The sequence below is a fragment of the Colias eurytheme genome, chromosome 27 (genome assembly GCF_061535395.1).
Source record: "Colias eurytheme isolate Ceu_HAF_F1 chromosome 27, ilColEury1 Martin Lab GWU primary, whole genome shotgun sequence".
NCBI lineage: Eukaryota > Metazoa > Arthropoda > Insecta > Lepidoptera > Pieridae > Colias > Colias eurytheme.
In genome coordinates this window covers 6,711,804-6,732,813 of record NC_143006.1, presented here as the reverse complement: position 1 = coordinate 6,732,813, position 21,010 = coordinate 6,711,804, and the positions used below count along the sequence as shown (strand labels likewise).

General features: G+C 31.2%; 1 protein-coding gene and 1 long non-coding RNA gene across 2 annotated transcripts; both read right to left on the bottom strand.

Moving 5' to 3' along the window:
• Positions 1–938: 938 nt before the first annotated feature.
• On the bottom strand, positions 939–19,463 carry LOC149896956 (uncharacterized). The gene is made up of 3 exons (XM_090117041.1): positions 19,402–19,463; positions 3,628–3,756; positions 939–1,294 (listed from the first exon to the last, which is right to left on the bottom strand). The coding sequence occupies exons 1-3, from the start codon at positions 19,420–19,422 to the stop codon at positions 1,142–1,144; spliced, it is 303 nt and encodes a 100-aa protein (XP_089973167.1). The 5' UTR covers positions 19,423–19,463; the 3' UTR covers positions 939–1,141.
• LOC149896957 (uncharacterized) lies at positions 10,130–11,263 on the bottom strand. The gene is made up of 2 exons (XR_016458297.1): positions 11,052–11,263; positions 10,130–10,722 (listed from the first exon to the last, which is right to left on the bottom strand). It is a non-coding gene; the product is annotated as an uncharacterized LOC149896957 (long non-coding RNA).
• Positions 19,464–21,010: the final 1,547 nt, after the last annotated feature.

Below are 21,010 nucleotides of genomic sequence, written 5' to 3'. Positions count from 1 at the left end.
TAAAATTTGTCATATATTAATATACATTTGGCAAAAGTAATATGTCATTAATCTAAAATAATATATTTTAATCTAGAATTATTCGAAGGATATACATTTTTTTACAATTAAATATATTTTTTAGTAAATCTCATTATAATCGATATATGTAATTACTTACAAATTTTAAAATATTACATAAAATAATACAATTTGCTCAATCGAATTTCATAATGTTCGCTTATTTCTTATATATAAAAATGAATCGCAAAATGTGTTGGTAAGCGCATAACTCGAGAACGGCTGAACTGATTTCGATAATTCTTTTTTTATTATATTCCTTGAAGTACGAGGATGGTTCTTATGTAGAGAAAACGTAAATAATATGTACCACGGGCGAAGCAGGGGCGGACCGCTAGTAAATAATAAATTTAAAACAAAAATACTTATTTCAGAGTTTTTTTTAGAACATTGCGAATCGAAATTTCTGACAAATAACAAGCCAATTATTTCTTGTTAAACCGATTAAATCCGGATAAGTATATCTCTAGTAGATATTTAGATATTATTGTATAGATAAGTCTATTACACACTTTATTAGGTGTTAACGATAATAAAAATATTTTTAGCGAATTCTGACAAAACACTATTCAAAGATTAGTGCCAAATTGGGCTTTATCTCGTTGGTTTAAGGTATATTTGAGCTTGTACGCTTTATCGTTATAATCCAAATGTATCTTTGAGATACTACATCCATGTATTAATTAAACTATTATAGAGTTGAATATTTTTGGTTTTACGGCATTCAAATGCTTTATTCATATAAGTTTATAAAGAATAGAAAAAATCTATCAGCATCCGCCCCAGTTTGGCGCGAAAAGATGCGGGTTCAAATTTTTACCATTATAGAGTTGTCATTTCAGCTACTGTTGCTAATATACAAAAATATAATTCTCATGAACTTTTAAAAAAATACATTCTTTACGATATTTTACACACAATACATTGCATTTAGTTCAGCACAAGTATTGCGAACACAAAAGAAATTTCTTACAAAAAAAAAGTCAATCACTTAAAACACTGCTTACTTTTAGCAGATTGAGCATCATAATTTCTTTAATACTATGGGGCCAATTAGATTTTCCTTCAACGTATGTAACTTCTAAATTAAATAGAAGTCATACTGTCCCCTGCCGAAGTAAACATAGTCTGAGCACCATTTTCTGGCCTGGAGGTCCGTGGAACAACATGCCGGGTAGGCGAGCCGTGATTTTGTTAATTTGGCACATCTCTGGCAGAGGTCTAGCAGCTCGTCCTGTAAAAATAATAATTATTAAATTTTAGATTTATTAATAGTTTAGGAAATAGATTACATTTCCCCACTTACAAAAAAAAGATCAATGATGAATCTTTGAAAGATAAAAATCTATGGAATCCATACTATACTATTATTATAAATGCGAAAGTAACTCTGTCTGTCTGTCTGTTACTCAATTACGCCTAAACTACTGAACCAATTTTCATGAAATTTGGCATGGAGATATTTTGATACCCGAGAAAGGACATAGGCTACTTTTTATCCCTGGAAAATGACGCAGTCCCGGAAATCCCACGGGAATGGGAACTATGCGGGTTTTTCTTTGACTGCGCGGGCGAAGCCGCGGGCGGAAACCTAGTGGTGTAATAAAACAAGATAGTTATTAAGTTTATTTCATTTGTGGTATTCGAAAAAGTAGCCTGTGAATTTTAATTGATAATTAAATTACAAAGGAACAATTATAGAGATAATATGATATACCTTTATTATGCAGTATCTTTAGTACTAATATCTATACATGTTTAAACGCACGTACGCACTTAGCGTAGATTTTTACTATATAAATATTATGAAAGAAAGAAAACACATTTATTCGAGATCTATTTATTATTAACTAGCTTTCCGCCCGCGGCTTCGCCCGCGTTTTCAAAGGAAAACCCGCAAAGTTCCCGTTCCCGTGGGATTTCCGGGATAAAACCTATTCTATGCGTTAATCCAAGTTACCCTCTATATGTGTGCTAATTGAATTGAAGATTCATTGTAATCGGTTCAGTAGTTTTTGCGTGAAAGAGTAACAAACATCCATCCAAACTTTCACATTTATATCTAATATTAATAGGATTACTCCGAAGAGAACAAAGGAGTAAGAAAGAAAAGAGTAAATTCATTACATTTACCAATGAAAATTGAAATTGTTTAACTATCGAAGTTCTGCCGCTGATGGTATTTAACTTCGATAAATAATTATTAGATAATCTCAAATCGTGAAAATTCTAAAAATAAAAGACGTGTGGCACTCGGGGACTGTCGCGGTAAAGCTATTGCATAGCATGAACCCATAACATAAATTTAAAACCATATAAAAAATAAACATAATTTATTGTGATAAATCCTATATACTAAAGATAGAAATACCATAAATAAAAATGAAGGAACGCCGTAGTAACCCAATAAAAATGATAATATTAAACGAAATATTAAATATTTTCTGATAAAAAGATAATTATCAGTCCAATTAATCAAGTAAGCCAGGGGGTCAATGTCAGTGTTTTGACAATGTGGTCCAATTGTGTCTATCGTTATATTGTCAATCAAACATACTTATGGTTTTTATGTATATACGTTAGGCAAATATTTTGTTCGATGAAAATAGGCTTCTTCTATAGTAGAAGATCCGAACATAGGTCGACCTTCACCGGCGTGATAATAGAAAGAGACCAATTTTATAATTAGTCGATTAAAAAATATATTAAAGATGGGTTTGCTGAAAAAATCCTGGACAGGATATTTTTAGTTAATTATTAAAAAATATTTTTTTAAAGTGTTGAAACAATAAACAATTTTGTTATAAAACAGCGCTCATGCTGATATATATTTTTTTCTATCATCCCATCAAGTGAAAGTAAAAAAAAAAAACGGTACGGACATGCCTGTATATACCTGCCAACCTAGCAGTTTGTCAAGGTAAATATTAGAAACCCTATGGCTGCACATTCTGTAGGTTTCATACTTCAAGTCTATTATAATTTTTTGTTATTATCTTGATAAGTACTGCAATTAATTAAAAAAAATTTTTTTAAAAATTAATTAAAATATCCCGTCCAGGATTTTTCCAGCAAACCCATCTTTAATAGATTTTTTAATCGACTACATTTATTATAAAATTGGTCTCTTTCTATTATCATTCCGGTGAAGGTTGACCTATATATTCGGATCTTAGACCTATGGTCTGAAGAGATGGTCAGATAAGGCAGAAAATTGAATTTTACAAACAATTTTTAACTTAGTATTTTCTAGTGTATGATTTTACGCGAGTATTATACATTTAGAAATGAAGGATTTTTAACGGATTTTAAACGCGATTTATTATATTATTTTCCAGACGTTTCCCACACTGCAGCGTTAAAAAAATTTAATTTCTAAATTTTTAACTTACTTATTTGAAAAATTATTTCGGTGTTAGATAGCCCATTTATCGAGAAAGGTCATAGGCTACATACATATCATCGCGCTAAGACCAACAGGAGCGGAGAAATACGGGTAAAACCGCGGGGCACAGCTAGTATATTATTGTAGTATTATATACTATGTATTTATAAAAAAATACTTACATCGGTGTGACATTCCGCTGAAGCAGTGAAGACACCGCTGTTTTTAGACAACCACGGAGGCATGGCGTTCGATTCCCGGATGAGGCTCGATATGCAAATCAGCAGAACAATGCTGATCATTGCGATTTTCTGTAAATACAAAGAAAATATAAATTATATGAATAAATTAGTTATATGTATTTTATTTTATTTTATAGTTAGGGGGCGTCCATAAATTACGTTATAATTTTATAAACTATTAAAAAAATTTTTAAGTACGTACTGTACAAATTGTTTATTATACATTTAGTTCATGTTATTATAAAAAAAATATTACTAGTAGGTATTTGTGATCATATTAAAGTTATTTATTTATTTATTTTTTATACTGACTCTATTTTGCAACAAAATATATTAAGTTTGAAATGTTTATCATTAATATAATTGATGACGCATTTGATCGTTTGCTCCCATAAATTAAATGGTCAAGTGCGAGTCGTACTAAGGGTTCAGAATAGATTTATAGATAATATAAAATGATTATCGTATTTACAAAGTATATGATTTTAAATATTCAATTAATTTCACTTCTTAATTTATAGGTATCTATTCTAGGTAGTTAATAAAAGAAGAATGAAAACTTGATAAAAATCGCAATCTAATACAGTTTCTCATAGGTAGTCAAATATGTATAAAAACCACCCTATCTTTTAACCATTTTACTGTAGGTATGATTTGGTGTCGGTTACCCTAAAATAAGAATGTAGATAGGTTAAAATAATACATAATATATTATATTCACTTAATAACTTATTAAAAAAAGCCGTAGGTATTTCCTACATCGATAAGAATTGAAACCTCATTTTAATTTAAATAAAAAGCCAATTAACAAATCAGTGCTATTAAATACAGTTAGGTAATTATTTATCAGTCAGATCAATAATAAACATGCGATATTAATTGCCAATGATTCGCAATCAATGTAACCCAATTTCCATTATCGGCTGATAAGTACCATGGGTACCTCCGAGCAAATAATATGATTGTTTATTATATCATGGCATGTCAAAGGTGCTTCGATAAGTATCTCTTTGTTTCGCAATGACCCAAAAAATAACCTAATTCGGGGACAATAGAAAACAAGCGTGCCCTAATTTGACATGATTGGTCCATTGTTGGCCAAGGTGGCCATTGGTGGAAAGAAATTTTAGGGTGTAGAAAGGGTTATAGTAAGTAAATTAGAAAGTTTTAATGCTGTATAGGAAAAATAATATATTGGTGCAATGTGTCTAAGCCCAGGAAAGCTTTAAGATTACAAGACTTTGGTGTACCTACAAATTTGTTGACTCAGAAATACACACTAGAACATAATAGAGATGGATTTCACACCCTCTAGAGTCTATTATAAAATTATAATAGGTTTTATAATTTTGAACAAATGGGTAAAATTATTTTGCCAAGTTTTGTTGAACATTGTAAGTACCTAATTGTGAATGCTTTTTAGTCAATTACGCTTAAACTTCGCTTAAAGCTCATGTACAAAATTGATTAAACGCAGTAGAAAGACAATTAATAGATAAATAACTTGATTAATGTGTTCCTTTTTGAAATATATAATTATACTTATACATTTATAATGTATACTTTTATAACGAACTTAGCAAAAATTAAACCCTACAGGAGTTCTGAACCCCTGTATGCTTAAATTATAAAATATTCAAAGTATTAATTTTAATTATACCTATTACATTAATCAGATAATTCGATTGCAATCATTTAATGTAATTAAGATGATAATTAGGTCTTGATAAATGTGACACTAATTCTTCCACGTACAAGGGAAGTATTTTCATCAATTAAGATATAAAATATCTTTTAAATTGATATAGATATTTTAAATTTAAAATACGATATCTCTGAAGTTTTCGTTATATTCTTGACTGTATTCCTACTTTATTTTAAGTGTTATTTTATTCAAATGCTTAATAAAGTTTAAGTTTAAGGAATAGAAAAAAAAATTCTTTCTTCTGACTTTCTATTAATGTTATAAACGTGATAGAGATGGATGAAACGATTTTATAAGCAAAAACAGCTGAACACACTTATGAAATGTGATCACAGAGGCTACTCATTACTCGATTAATTGGCGAATCTCAGCAAATAATATGATTTTTTTGACGTGACAACGTCTTATAATTCGATAGAGCCGGCTGCACGCATGAAAAAACATGACTCATGCGGCGTTACCTCGCTCTGAGGCGTTCCATGTAAGGCTTGAAGTGCAAGCGAGAGCGCGGAACGAGCGACAAAGAAGCACAATCGGACGTTGTCACGTTCAACTATCGTCAGTAAGCTTTACATAACAGACAACCATTTTTTTTTAATCTTATACCGGTTGATATTAAATTTCTGAGCCATAATAAAACGTTTATTTCTAAGTCACATTTTGGGAGAAATTTAATTTGTGTTTCAGCATAATGTAATAACAAAAAGCAATTTGCAGATTCTCATGAAAACTAAGTTATTATGGAACAAAATATATTTCCACGAAGTTTCCTAAATTGAAATTATTTTATCAAGAATAAATAAAAACAATTCAATTATAAATCAATTTAACGTAGACGATAATAATATAAACAATTAGCGCTTTTCGCTTTTTCGTTGAAGATACGACGATATTATTTATTATGTAACCTAAATATGTTACTAATTTTTAGGTCACAAAGTACGCATGCACCGGACTAATTGTTTCTCATAATATATTTATATATTTATTTATTTATTGTTTTGTAGCTTTATGCTGCAGCTTATTTTTCATGAAGTGAAACTTCTTTATCGGGGTTGGAAAAAAATTTTGTGTAACATTTTTTCGTTATAATTGAGTTGCATATAGTAAATTATTATTTTGAAAAATAAGGTCTTATAGAAGTTTCACTTCTTACGTGTGTACACTAGTACATGCACACATAGTTGGGCGGGTTGTACAGTGTACACCACAGATCACAGAAACTAAAGGGTGTACAATGTACATATAGAGTTTTAAGAATTAATCTATTCGAAAAAAAGATGCGTATGGAATTTACGTACTCAGCGTAAGCAAAACTATAACCTCCTTTGAGGTATTTTATTTGGTACACTAATATTATACATGGGACCCTGTGTGTGTACTTTTTGTTACAGCGATTTTTCAATTTGCTTCTTTTTTGAGGCAGTCACAGGCAGTCACGAAAGAAAATACGATTGAATCATGTTGTCACGTTTACATATTGCGCATTTTCTCGATTTGCGTCTATTTTTTGGACCTATTTATCTTGTGTACTTTCACCTATTCCCGATATCCGGTCTTTGCCCCTTGTTTTTGTTTACATAACTTCGCAGAACAATATAATTGGACAAAATAAATTAACACGTGTTTTTATTTCAGTGTTAATAGACTAAATAATAAATTAGTTGACAAAGAGCAATATTAGTGTAATTTATAATATATTCTTATTAGATACTAGATTTCCGCCCGCGGCTTCGCCCGCGTTTTCAAAGGAAAACCCGCATAGTTCCCGTTCCCGTGGGATTTCCGGGATAAAACCTATCCTATGTGTTAATCCAAGTTACCCTCTATATGTGTGCTAAATTTCATTGTAATCGGTTCAGTAGTTTTTACGTGAAAGAGTAACAAACATCCATACATCCATACATCCTTACAAACTTTCGCCTTTATAATAGTATTAAGATAGTTATATAGGTAGATCCGACGACAGCTCTAACGCGAAAGTTGTTTATTTTGTGCATCAAAAAAGCAGTTAAATAATTTTTGTTAGTTTTTTTTTAACACTAAGTTTCACCAATCCCGAAAGCAGGCAGGGCCCTAATCAATAAAAGTAAAGGGATTTTTTGAATAATAATTAAAAATAAATTCATCATCCCAAAGCTTTCCATCCCTTCGACACGAAGAATCTCCACTAAATATAATAACAATAATATTGTTGTTGATAATTTTCCTCAATGAGTTATCAAAACAAATAAGGATGAGTTATTTGAAATAGAATTGATAATTTTGACGTTTTTGTGTCATAGTAAATGTAGTAAACGGTGACATTAATAAATTAGTTAACTGATATTGATTAAAAGGGGGTATTGTTTTGTACTAATGCAAAATAATAAATAGGTAGGTACCGAATGGGTTTTTATTTTAGCCTCGGGTATGGGTTTTTTTTAAAGAAAATGCCGCATAGTTCCCGTTCTTGTGGGATTTTCGGGATAAAAAGCAAAAGACTTAACTAACAGGTATAATTGGTTATTTTCTTAATAATTTTTAGCCCACATAAAAAAAAGAGCTTCTCAATTCGACTGTATTTTTGTTACCTCAGAATTTAACTGGCTGAACCGATTTTGATCTTTTTTTTAATTGATACGTAGTATCTGACATGTGCTATGTGGTATCATTTAAATTTGGTTTATTTTAGATAATTTGAAGGTGGTTTTATTTATTTAGTTAAAAAACGAATTATTGTGTCAATCGTCAAAATCTAACCTAAGTAAGTAATGTATGTATGTACCTACAAAAATAAATTATCTACGTCGCAAAATTTTACTACGACGACAAATTTACGTATTACAATTATCTTTATTATAATATCATGTAATCTCAAGTATTATTTAACCCGCCATTGGTGACGTGAATTTGACTTACAGCGTTGGTGACCCCGGTCTCACGCACCGGGGTTTTTGACTACGAGTTTATCTGTAATTTACGGTTCATGCTACTTTTCATTGGGATAGATATAAAATTTGATCTTTTATTGTCAATAAAACATAGGTATTTAATAAATCAAATCTCTTTTATTAGCATAAGACAACATATTTGAAATAACTAAAATTGTCAAGTATTTTAACAAAGTTTTTTTAAAACTCAAAAATAAAGCATCAATCTTAATTATTTAACAGTAAAATTAGGCTTAGTCAGTCTTATGACACTGAAAACATAAAATGAAGTAACATAAATGGTAATACTTCGACCAAAAAAAAAATATACAATACTAAAATCACTCATCTTCAACAGCCAAACAACTAGAGCAAGTTATTGGTACTACGTGCGATCTGGTTCGAAGTCACTTCCAGATTCACTTTCCGATGACGTTTGTAATCTGTCCTCATCAGATACTGCTTCTTGCAAAAAAGCCTCGAGATGACACTGAATACTTTCGTAAGACATGCTGAAACAGTGTTCACAATTTGAACAAAAACACGGAATTTCTTGTAAAATATCGATCAAATCTAGCAAAACGCTTACTAATAATAGAATTATATGATTAAACTATAAATTATAACAATAGCTTTATCAAAATAAGTAAAATAAAAAAAATACACAATAACCATTTTACTTACTTAGTTGGTGACGCCGGTCTCACGCACCGGGTTTTGGCCAAAACTCAGTAACGTGCGCCCGCGTCGCTGTCGTGGGGTAGGGGTAGGGTAGGGGGCGCGAAATTAGGCAGCTACTCGAAATCACAATGCAATTCGATAAACGGTGACAAAAATATTTGGGTTTCTTTAACTGCCCGGTCTCACAGACATATGAGGTCACCAATGGCGGGTTAATATTGATCACCTGCTTATATAAAATCGAATACCAAAATCACTTCGCTTCTCATTCCTATCAGCAGGGACAATTTTGATGAGACTATCTCGAAACTTAATTCGGATTTAAATAATATTTCATGTTGGTCTAATAATAACTCTTTAGTGTTAAATCCGATAAAATCTAAATTCATGATCGTTGGTTCCAAAAAACAGGTCAATTGTTTATCACAGTTAAAACCTAAAATTTGTATCGATAACTTACCTCTCGAATGTGTCAATCAGGTGCGCAACCTCGGTATTGAAATGGATAATAATTTGAAATTTGAAGCCCATGTCTTAAACGTTACTCGAAATTGCTTTTATCGTATTAAAGTTTTATATAAAATTCGTAATTTCTTATGTGAAGATATGCGCATACGTTTATGTGAGTCTCTGGTCTTGTCCAAATTAAACTATGCTCTGGCAGTTTACGGTCCTTGTTTGCTTCAAAGAACACAACGTCTTCTACAGAGAGTGCAAAATGCTTGTGCAAGATATTGCTTTCAGATCCCTCCAAGAACACACATTTCACCATACTTAAACACGCATAACCTACTTAACATGAAAAACCGGCAACAGCTTTACTTTGCTAGTCTCCTTTTTGACGTAGGGTAAAAGCCGGATAGTTGCGCCACTTTTCATAAAAGCTATATTATGAAAAATTATGTACTTAATAAGAATAATGAAACATGTATATCAAAAGATAGGTCTTTAAACCATCATATTAGCCTATTTTATTAAACATAATTATTAAAGGTTTTGAGTAAATCCTGTTTTATTTGACCTCTCAAATGAAGGATAGTTGCCTAATCTAGCGGATAGTTGCCTATCGTAAATAATACTTCAGAGGATACTTGCCTCGTGGGGGGATAGATGCCTCACAATATTTTTTTAAAATAAAAACAAATTTATATCAATTCACTTAATCAGTCTTTATTATTTGTTTTGCTTTTTAATTAAGAACTAATCAACATTATACATTTTTTTGCTATAAAACTATAACAATATAACAAAAATAGCCTCTAAATTAGTTATAATCACATATTAGTAAAATTATTGATATTTATCTTAAAGATAGAAGAAGAATAAGGCAATCAACTTTGGCATTAATCATCAGAAGCGAGGGATTTCATCTTTCCACATCGCATGCAATACAGTTTCATCCATATTAAATATTCCATCTGGTTTAACCAGCAATTCATTCTCAGTTAAGACAGGTAATAAGTAGATCAAAAAATTTTGCAACGTCTTCTTGTTGAGACCCCTCGCTCTTTCAATTGATAAACCCTCAGCTTGCCTCAAAACTATTTCGGGATTTCTTTCCAGAAAGCTTTTTAACCACTGTGGCCCAGCCGTTATGGTTTAACCCCAAATTTTCGGCAAACTGGTAAGCTAGCTGACGAATTGTATTTCTTTCAGGAGGAAATCCTGCGTCTCCGAGCTTTAGTATATGAGTCACTAGTCTTTTTTCATTTTCAAAATCAAGGACAGGGTATTTTCCTGGAAGTTAAATAAAAAAATAGCGAAATGAATATTGTACCGGCACGGAGATGCCTTATTACCAATAAAAATGCAATAATATTAATATTTGCTAGTGAAAGAATTTGTAGTTGCGGATAGTTGCCCCGAGAGCAACTATCCGCACAAATTTCTAAGGCGACTATCCTTTTTGATACGGATATTTGCCCTTTTTATTTGCGAAATAAATCAACAATATTTTGCAATAAAATGTAATTAACAGTATAATTTAAAGTCTAATGCACGCAAAGAAACATAAACTATATTGAAATCACAATTAGTAACAAAAATATTCAATACAAATGACTTACCAATATAGTTTCAACGCCTATCGAAGTTTCACCGCGGAACAATTTCGCTCGCACAGATGAAACGCGTGCGTCTACACAAACGATTGACGTGGCACTGAGGTCTGCGGGAGGGGTACTTACAACTATAGTAAAGCGTTATTGCCACTAATGTCCGTAACATAGTGTATTCGAAACTGCGGCAAGTATCCCACTGGCGCAACTATCCGGCTTTTACCCTATTAAAATTTAAACAACCTTCTTACTTGTATGATAAACTTATATGGCGGACCTCCAAAGCTTCAAGTGAATGTAGGTCATGCACAAATATATTTTCTGTTCCTAAATACAAAACGGCTGCCTTTAGAGGAAGTTTTAGATTTCTTGCTACGAAGTGCTGGAATGATATCCCGCCTCCCATTCGAAATTCTCAATCAAGGGACACTTTTAAAAAGAAATTGAAAGCTTATTTTCTTATTATCCAGAAACAGTCTACATAAGTAATCTACCTTTTGTCATTATTAGCATTTTTTTTTTGTTTTTAATAATCATCTAGTTAATGCTATAATCTATTGGCCATTTAATGAACATCTATCCCTAATTTAACTATTTTATATATATAATTTTTTGTGTTGTGTTGAAATCTTTAACTATCTTAATAATATCTTTAACTTCTTCTACTTGGTGCTAGCAGTATTAATTCATAAATTCTACACTCTTTCATTTTAATTCTACACATTTTAATTGCTGATCTCGTTTTCCTCTCAACTCACTTAGCCGATTTTCCTCTCTGACTGGCAAACTATGTCCATACTTATTTTTGACATCAAAACTTTCATACTTTAATATAATATATTTTATACCATAATTTTAGTCCGTAATCCCTACATTAGAATTATACTCTTTACAGTCACTCGACTCTTTATTTATTATGGTGCTGACAGAATAACAGCGTTACAGCCTCAGCTGTAACATTTATGCTGAGTCAGTATTCCCTTTCCCTGAGGTGATACAGATATAATATAATATTATTACGTCTACATGTAATGTTATACTTACTTTTTTTTTAGTTATAAGTGTTGTCTGTAATTTAATGTACTGTATCATTTTTTGGGAATAAATGTTTTTCTATTCTATTCTATTCTATTCACTCTGTTTCGATAAAATGATAAACTTAAGAGAAAATATGATAAAAATCTCATGATTTGTTATCAAAGCAAAACATTATGTAGATAGATTATTTTGTGATAGAAAAATTTAAAAAAAACAAGCTCAAACTCATAAAATGATTGCATTGTACAGATATATTGATCACTTCATAGAATAAAACAAAGTCGCTTTCTCTGTCCCTATGTCCCTTTGTACGCTTAAATCTTTAAAACTACTCAACGGATTTTAATGCGTTTTTTTTTTAAATAGAGTGATTCTCAAGGTAGATTTTAGTATATAATTTACTAGCTTTTCGCCCGCGGCTTCGCCCACTTTGTCTAAAACGTAATAAATTATATACTAAAACCTTCCTCTTGAATCACTCTATCTATTAAAAAAACCGCATCAAAATCCGTTCCGTAGTTTTAAAGATTTAAGCATACAAAGGGACATAAGGACAGAGAAAGCGACTCTGTTTTATACTATGTAGTGATTGAATTAAATAAAAGAAAAAAAAATATCGAATCAGAAAAATAAAGAATGAACTAGTTACGCTTAACAATTTATGTTATCATTTTTATCAGAAATTCGTACAATATCTAATTAATTAATTGTGCCAAGCCATACTGATTAGAATATATTTATTTAAAAATAGCTCAAAGCCTGTAATGATGCTGATTATATTTTGAAGTATTTATAGGTTTCGGACAATGGGTGCTGTACACGGGTAAGGTAAAAGGTAGAATGAACTAGCATACTACTCTACTTGTTCTCAGTAGAAAGTCTACCAGTTTTAGTAGAAGTTTTAGTACTCTACTCTACCAATGGTAACATTAGTAGGTAGGATAAGGTAGGATAGTAAGTAGGATAGTTAGTACTCTACCACTCTACTCTACCGTTTACTCTACCTCCATTCTAAATAATCAAATTCAAATTTCATTTATTTACAAGAATGTAGTTACAAAAAAGGTGTTATTACAATATTAACGCGCTAATACATTCTACCCACTTTCTCCCACTTAACCCACTTAATCCGGCCATAAACCGTAGGAAAATTGTTGTGATTTCTTTTTTTCATGATATTTCGCAAAATTCGTGTACGTATATTATTATCGCAGACTTAAAAACTGCATTACAATATAAACATGAGCCTATGGTTGTGTTCTGGCTATGTATAGTTTGTAAAGACGCTGACCCGACACACGCTTGACCTTTTAAATAATTTTATCCGTTAGTCGTTACTCGGGCGACGTATCGTTGACTTAAATTCAAGTTCATCTCGTTAGAGAGATAAATAGCCGGAACTTTTAAAATATTGATAACTCATGTTATGGCTGCGTTAGGGTTGTCAATTGAGAGAAATAAATATATTATTTTTTGTACAAAAAAATCTAATTAAATGTAGTTTTAGATCATTATAATATATTATCGTAGATTATTTACTTAAATTTAACTTGAAATTCTTGTTTTAAACTAGAAGTCTAAGATTATAATCGATTTTTAATGATTACAATGCTTAATGCTTATACATATAAGAAATAAAGCGTCTCCACTATCACTACATAGTATAAAACAAAGTCGCTTTCAACGGATTATTTAATGGATAAAGTGATTCAAGAGGAAGGTATATAATTTATTAGGTTTTAGATGCGGGCGAAGCCGCGGGCGGTAAGCTTGTCTAGCTAAATATATTGAAAAGTTTTTTCTTCATTGCGGCTGAAAATTTTACAGTTAATTTTGTGTACACATAGATATTACCAGGTATATTTTTTCCGGCTTAAAATTTCATAATCCTACTAGTTATTAATTTTCAATATCAGAAGAAAAACATTAAGTATAATATTAATTATATCTAACGATTTTTGCCTCTACTGATATTCGAACCTTTAACCCTAATAACACGTAGCGTAAACATGTTATATAGTATATACCACTTATAAAATAAGAGATTGTGATTTTTGTAGGGAGTTATCTCTAGATCTACTAAGGGTCGATTTTTCAATGCTTGGATAAAATTTATTCGTCGAATAAAGTATAAAACTACCATTTTAAAAACGTATTCTAATAATTGCCCGTATTTGACAGTTTACGTGGCATTTTAATATTATCGTGTAATAGGTATACGAATAAGTTTTATCCAAGCATAGAAATATCGGTCCTAAACCGAATTTTAAAAATTATTTTTTAGTGTAATCTATACTTAATATTATAAAGCTGAAGAGTTTTGTTTGAACGCGCTAATCTCAGGAACTACTTGTCCGATTTTAAAAATTTAAGGCGTGATTGAGTAATAGACAGACAGACAGAGTTACTTTCGCATTATATATACATCTCGTGTCACAATGTTTGTCCTCAATGGACTCCTAAACCACTTAACCGATTATAATAAAATTTGCACACCATGTGCAGTTCGATCCATCTTGAGAGATAGGATAGTTTAAACATGTAGGTACCACGGGCGAAGCCGGGGCGCACCACTAGTAATATTATAAATAGTATGGATTTCTTATAGCAGCAGATTTATTAAACTATAATAAATGAAAACAGATGATTTAGATAAGCGAGATAATATGTAAACAATTCTGTTACTAATAGACTGCTGTAGTATATCTATAAATAAATAACTTCTCATAAAAGTAAGGTTAAATAAAACCAATGTTATTGTATAGGTGTATCTCTTAAACGGTACATCCTATTTTGATGAGACTTTTTATGAAGCGCACGGGGATTAAAACTTTATAGAATTAAAAAAATAATGATATTATCATTGCTCTATTAGCTTATTAACTTATTATAAAGAAACACCTCAAATCTGTAAAATATTTTTCTTTGAAATTTTATACTGTACTAGGTTTCCGCCCGCGGCTTCGCCCGCGCAGTCAAAGAAAAACCCGCATAGTTCCAGTTCCCGTGGGATTTCCGGGATTGCGTCATTTTCCCAGAATAAAAAGTAGCCTATGTCCTTTCTCGGGTATCAAAATATCTCCATACCAAATTTCATGAAAATTGGTTCAGTAGTTTAGGCGTGATTGAGTAACAGACAGACAGACAGAGTTACTTTCGCATTTATAATTGTATTAGTATGGATAAAGAACCTCTACTTTTTAAGTGTAACAATATCAAATACTACATAGCTATATTTTTTTTGTTTAGTGGTTACAAGACGATTGATACTTTAAATAAGAGGAACATACATAATACAAATATAATTTTTGTTTTCAAATGCATTTGGTTTTTTCACTCGCTTTAAAATTACGGTTTTATTGTTTAAATATGCATAGTATAGAACAAGAAAACTAAATAAATAAACGGCTGAAAAATACTACATCGTACTTAGTTTATTTCAAAACCGAAAATTCTTTTGTTTAAACATTTACACAGGTTTAGATAAAAGTTTTACAAAAATCGGTCGAGTCGTTTCTGGAATGAGCCGCGACTTCTTTACCAAACAAACCAAAAGATTAATAATATTATTGTATTTTGGCTATAGTAACTATTATTGTATTTTGGCTATAGTAACATTTTATTAATTTGTGAATGGATAGCAAATACATTTTCAGATGAAATGAATACCTTGTTATGTAGAATTAGACTCTCAAATTTAATTTATTCTTGTAACCTATTCTTATTTATACATATATACCTGTCCCACAGACCTGTCCATTTCATGTATCGTCATATATTTATAATTAGTAATTTGTATTCTTTATGGGCCGATTTTTCAATCCATGGTTAAAACTTATCCGCCCAATAAAGTATTACACGGTAATATTTAATTGTCACTCGTAAACTGTCAAAGACAGGCAAAGAATGCATTTTTGAAATGGTAGTTTTATACATTAGGGTAAAAGTGGGATAGATGCCGCACGGGGATAGATGCCTCATTTTCAAAAAACCTCACTTCCCAGAGTCGTGACTACGAATTAATGATTTAAACAAGAGCTCCTATCACCCCGCACCTCGGGTACGCATGAGCTGTTGTTTGGTGAAGACGTGTTTCGCTAGTGCGTGTTATAATATACGCGGTGAACTTCACGAACACGTTAAAATTTAAAAAGGTTGATATTTGCCTTTGCATAACTTTATAAGTATTAATAAATTTCACTATATTTCTTATTATGTCTATACACTGGTTCATTAAGTACAAATCTAAGTGAAAATAGTGGCTCTTTTGTTTTTATTTAATAAAAAAAATACTGGGGCAGCTATCCTTATCAAAAAGGATAGTTGCCCCTTTTTTTTCGAGGGATAGATGCCCTTAGGGGCCTCTAAGGGCATCTATCCCTCAATACATATGTACATGTTATTATCGATAATCACAAGTACTGTTTATATTTTTACCTGATTGCGTCAGAGGTTTTCTCTACATTAACCGATTTTACTCGTTTAATTTGCTTTTTTTGTTATGTATACTTACTTATTAATGATCTGTCCTTATACTGATTGTAGGAGAACCACGCCACGAAAATACAAAAGAAAAGAAGGAGTGCGAGCGCAAGTATATTCTTGGACAACAGAACAACTATGTTAACATGACATTTGCTGGTTTATCATATTAATTTTATTAGATTTCGCGTTAATAGAGTATGTAAGGCATCTATCCCACTCTGCAGGCATCTATCCTCCTTAGTATTTTCATGGTGGGGCAACTATCCAACTAGGTAGGCATCTATCCTCAAAAAAGGTGTTCTACAAAAATATTTATTACACATTATCTATAAATGATAGGATAAAAAATATATATAGTAATTCAAAACAGATAATTAACCTAGCTATATTCATACAAAGTGTTCGTATAAGATTCATGTATTTAAAATTATGAGGCTATTTCAAAAAGTAGGGCATCTATCCCACTTTTACCCTACTAGCGGTCCGCCCCGGCTTCGCCCGTGGTATATATTTACGTTTTCTCATAAAAACCATCCTCGTACTTCAAGGAATATAGTAAAAAAAGAATTATCGAAATCGGTTCAGCCGTTCTCGAGTTATGCGCTTACCAACACATTTTGCGATTCATTTTTATATATAAGAAGACTAGCGGTCCGCCCCAGCTTCGCCCGTGGTACATAATATTTACGTTTTCTCTACATAAGAACCATCCTCGTATTTCAAGGAATATAATAAAAAAAGAATTATCGAAATCGGTTCAGCCGTTCTCGAGTTATGCGCTTACCAACACATTTTGCGATTCATTTTTATATATAAGAAGATTATGGCTGTGCTCCGCGGTTTTACCCACAGTGCTCCGCTCCTGTTGGTCTTAGCGAGATGAAATATAGCCTATAGCCTTCGTCGAAGAATGGGCTATCACACCGAAAGAATTTTTCAAATCGGACCAGTAGTTCCCGAAATTAGCGCGTTCAAACAAACAAACTCTTCAGCTTTATAATATTAATTAAGATTCAACGAATAAATATTAACCAAGGATTGAAAAATCAGCCCTAATTAACTATACTAAGTACCTATTCTGTTTACGTATAATTATTTAATAATATTTGTATGAACTAATAAGGGAAGGCACTAATTTCTGAGACACAGGTAATAACCTAGTTCAGAAGACAGAGCATAATTATTGTGAACCGAATATGTAAAATTTGCTAATAAATATTATTTAATTATTTTATAAACTAGCGGTCCGCCCCGGCTTCGCCCGTGGTACATGTTTACGTTTTCTCTACATAAGAACCATCCTCGTACTTCAAGGAATATAATAAAAAAAGAATTATCGAAATCGGTTCAGCCGTTCTCGAGTTATGCGCTTACCAACACATTTTGCGATTCATTTTTAGGGTTCCGTAGCCAAAATGGCAAAAACGGAACCCTTATAGTTTCGTCATGTCCGTCTGTCCGTCTGTCCGTCTGTCCGTCTGTCACAGCCGATTTACTCGGAAACTATAAGTACTACAGTGATGAAATTTGATGGGAATATGTGTTGTATGAACCGCTACAAAAATATGACACTAAATAGTAAAAAAAAGAATTGGGGGTGGGGCCCCCCATACATGTAACTGAGGGATGAAATTTTTTTTTTCGATGTACATACCCGTGTGGGGTATCAATGGAAAGGTCTTTTAAAATGATATAAAGTTTTCTAAAAAACATTTTTCTTAAAGTGAACGGTTTTTGAGATATCAGCTCTCAAAGTCGTAAAAAGTATGTCCCCCCCCCTCTATTTTTATAACTACGGAGTATAAAATTCTAAAAAAAATAGAGGTGATGCATGCTAATTAACTCTTTCAACGATTTTTGGTTTGATCAAAGTATCTCTTATAGTTTTTGAGATAGGTTGATTTAACTGTAATTTATTATATTTGCTGCTACGGAACCCTTTGTGCGCGAGCCCGACTCGCACTTGGCCGGTTTTTATATATAAGAATAATCACATCATTTTGCGATTCATTTTTATATATAAGAATAATCTTATATATAAAAATGAATCGCAAAATGTGTTGGTAAGCGCATAACTCGAGAACGGCTGAACCGATTTCGATAATTCTTTTTTTATTATATTCCTTGAAGTACGAGGATGGTTCTTATGTAGAGAAAACGTAAACATGTACCACGGGCGAAGCCGGGGCGGACCGCTAGTTTATTATAATATGATCTAGGTCTAAACTTCAGAGCTCCTAGCTTTATTTATGTATAACCTACAAAAGTACCACAGCAAGATAGTTAAGTTATTGTATATGAAGTTCAAAAGACGAGACTATTTTCTTATTTATTGATTGATCGTTAAATTTTATTTTATTGGTTATTAATCTGTTTGTTCCATTATTTATTTATGTAATGTGGAGTTTTAAATGATGATGTTTCTTTAAATTATTAATTATATTACTTTGTACGAAATATGCAAATGTTTATTTCTTTTGTCAACTGAGTTAAATTAATTAGTAGCTTATTATAGGTATATTAGCAATTAAAAGCCTGGTATAGTAAACAACACCAGCACTCGTATTAAAAAAATTGAATTAATTTGAATATTCGACAATTTTTTTTATGAATAATTCATCATCACCACGATTTTATTAATTACACAAACACATAAAAAACCGTTTCAAAACACTCAATTACTAAAATAAATACCTAAAAAAAGTTATATTCACTAATCACCTAAAAAACCCTAAAACTCCCCAAAAAACAATCCTAAAGCACCTTGATTTTTTGTAATTTAAAAACACACTAATTCCACGCCGTAAATAATAAACACGGTTAAAATAATACATACATAGTGAACACAGGAGGCCATTGCACACTACACACCACAATACTGTACTGCCAAGAATCCTGAATGATTATGAGAAATAACGTTGATAATAAATAATGTATACTTATATATAGATATCACCGAAACACAAGCAACGAGCGTGCCAATATTGTGATTTAGATAAATTCATAATTCCGCCATTTTTGTAAGGTGGGTGAGGTGATGCAATTAAACTTGTCTGATTCGATCTCACCGTGTAGCGATCGTGAAGGTAAAGGATATAGTCAAAAACATAGCATGTTTAAACGGCAAAAATAACTTGACAAAGATGAGAAATTTGAGGGAATAATTAAAACTAGTTAAATGGGAGAGAAAGTACTCTAAAAGATTTAAAAAGCTATAGATAAATATATTAACTATTTTTTATCAGAGTTTTAATAAGTATAATGTAATAATGATTTTTAACTGTATGTTTATTGTTTATATTTTGTAAGCAACGTGACTTTGCCTTAATATAAACAAATCTTTTTTAAATATAAAAATGAATCTCTACTTCGCCACGAGGTTTCTTAAAAACGAGTTTACCGATATCATTTAGATTTTTAAATATTTTTATAACATTTGAAATGAAAAATTAAATTACAAAAAATAGCATTATGTCAGTTAAAGTAAGGTCACCTAGTAACTGCTTAAAAATGTAATTGGCGATGCTTAGAAAAGAAAATCTTTGATTTAAAAATTTAAAACTTTGTTTTTCTATCTTAACTTAAGAAATATTTGTGAAAGAAAAGCGCTCTATGTAGATTAAAAATTAAAATCTTAAACACTCCTTTTTAAAAGTGTTTGGAAATAAAATACTTTAGGAATATAAGTAAAAAATAAATAAATTAGACAGAATACACGGTACACGGTTCTTATTTAATTTACTAATTAAAATCTTGTTTCGTAATTGACAAAGCTGATATCAAAAATACGATGACTAACAACTACAAAATAGTTTCAGGAAGGAGAATGCAATGCTATACTAGACAGCGTATAATTGTTTTTCTTTACCTATTTACATAATCATACAGATAAAAGCTAGGTCATATCTAATAATAGATAAAAAGCAGACAGATTATGAAATCAAAATCTGAGTTTATCGTTTAGTTACAAAGTGCAATACGGAAAAGTCTGGACCTAATCTATTTCCATTTTTATTAATTACAGTATCTTTTATATCCTTTATGATATGTATCTCTAATATTTATAAATCTCGTGTCACAATGTTTGTCCTCAATGGACTCCTAAACCACTTAACCGATTATAATAAAATTCGCACACCATGTGCAGTTCGATCCAACTTGAGAGATAGGATAGTTTAAACATGTAGGTACCACGGGCGATGCCGGGGCGGACCGCTAGTAGTTTATAATTATTTTTAAACAAATCAAGCAAAAGGAATCAGGTAAAAAATTCAATCAATATACAATCACCAAACATTAAAAGAGTAAAGAAATTTACTTTTCAATGTCAATAATAAAAATTAAATTATGTTAATTTTAATTGATTTTATTTGATATCAATCCCAATATCTGTAAATGACATTAATCGAATTTATTATCTCTACATATCAGTACATCTGTTCAAT

Excerpts from the sequence above, each read along its gene's own strand:
- LOC149896956 (XM_090117041.1), bottom strand. The coding sequence starts at position 19,422 with ATGGCCTCCTGTGTTCACTAT. Across the intron at positions 3,757-19,401 it reads TGGCCTCCTGTGTTCACTAT|AAAATCGCAATGATCAGCAT; the intron begins GTATGTATTATT and ends TTGTATTTACAG. Across the intron at positions 1,295-3,627 it reads CAGCGGAATGTCACACCGAT|GACGAGCTGCTAGACCTCTG; the intron begins GTAAGTATTTTT and ends TTATTTTTACAG.